Source organism: Bison bison, unplaced genomic scaffold (genome assembly GCF_000754665.1).
Source record: "Bison bison bison isolate TAMUID 2011002044 unplaced genomic scaffold, Bison_UMD1.0 scf7180017864341, whole genome shotgun sequence".
In the NCBI taxonomy this organism is placed as follows: Eukaryota; Metazoa; Chordata; class Mammalia; order Artiodactyla; family Bovidae; genus Bison; species Bison bison.
The window spans coordinates 1603438-1604776 of NW_011494913.1; the positions used below are offsets into that span (position 1 = coordinate 1603438).

Below are 1339 nucleotides of genomic sequence, written 5' to 3' on the forward strand. Positions count from 1 at the left end.
CCCACATTCCTCAAGCAGCGCCTCCTCTATCCTGTGCCCCCTCACTCCTCCAGCCTGGCTCTTGGCTCCATCCTCATCGCACAAGCTGAATACCTGGGCACGCATCCCTCCTCCCTACCTCTTCCTACACAGCTTCCACTTGCACCAATCCCTTTTTAGTGCTTCTCAGATAATCCCAGGGGCTCCCCTCCCTCCAAGGCTCCCAGACCCCAATCTGGAGCCACCACTGTGCAACACAGTCCTGCGTGGCCACAGTCCCCTGGCTCAGAAGGTGCTACCAGCTGTTCCCCACTACCCTCAGGATGGAATCCTAGTGTCAGACTGGCATTCGGAACACCCTCAGCCTCAACCAGCTTCTCTCCCACATTCACCCTACCAGCCGTCTAGCCCTAAATCTGCTTCCATTCTGTTCTCTGAACTCACCTGGCTTTTCACTTTGCATTTTGCCCCTGCTGCTGCTGCTTCCTGACATACCTTCCACCCCCTTTTCCCTCTCACCCGACAAATGGCTTGCTTCCCAGGCCTCCCTGGTGTCCTCCACTAGGCTGGGTCAGATGCCTCTTCTCGGAGCCCCTGGATGCAGCCACCTAGACCGGTGCCTTTAGCTAGGTTGGGGTGCATGGTGCCCCCAGAGTCGTGCGGTGCAGGCCCTTGCCCTCAGCTCCCAGCATGTCGCTGTTGTCAGGCTGAATGATAACACGCTTGTACATGCTGATCTTTGCCCACCACTCCACCCTGCAAATTTCATACCGTCAGACAGAACACAGTGCTTGGCGTCAGGTAGTTGCTTAATAATAATATGTGCTTCATGAATGACCAAAAGAGGGAAGGAAGAAGGGAGGAAGGGAAGGAAGGAGGGAAGGGGAAAGGAAAGGGAGAAGGGGGCAGAGACTACACCCAGGGTGTTAGAGGACATTGTTCCTTTATTACCCAGAAGGTCTCACTCTCCCAACTTCTGTCTGCTTTGCCTCTTTTCAGGTGGCGGAAAAAGTCACGATCCTAGTTACTGATGCCAATGACGAGGCACCCAGGTTTATCCAGGAGCCCTATGTTGTCCAGGTTCCCGAGGTGAGCGAGGGGCCCCCGAGCAGTGTTGATGGACTCCCACCAACCTGTGGCCTGTCCTCTGGACTGACCTGTGACCTGGCCAAGGGGAACTGGGCACCGGAGGGAAGAGCCCCTCCATCACTCACTAACCTCTGCAGACCCCTCCCCTCTGTGTCCTCCCCGCCACCTCCATTGCCGTCCCCTCATACATTCATTATTATTCCAAAGGAATGTTTATTTACCATTTTCCATTAGAATTTTAGTGTACTCTTATTGTGGAAGTGTGAAATAT

At 54.4% G+C, this 1339-nt stretch overlaps 1 protein-coding gene across 1 annotated transcript in view; it reads left to right on the forward strand.

The window, feature by feature from the left end:
* The window catches only part of CDHR1 (cadherin-related family member 1), a 21240-nt gene that overhangs the window by 2198 nt on the left and 17703 nt on the right, over positions 1-1339 (forward strand). The window contains exon 4 of the mRNA XM_010854374.1: positions 979-1068. Within this exon, the coding sequence (XP_010852676.1) occupies positions 979-1068 (90 nt within the window). The remainder of the gene's footprint in view (positions 1-978; positions 1069-1339) is intronic.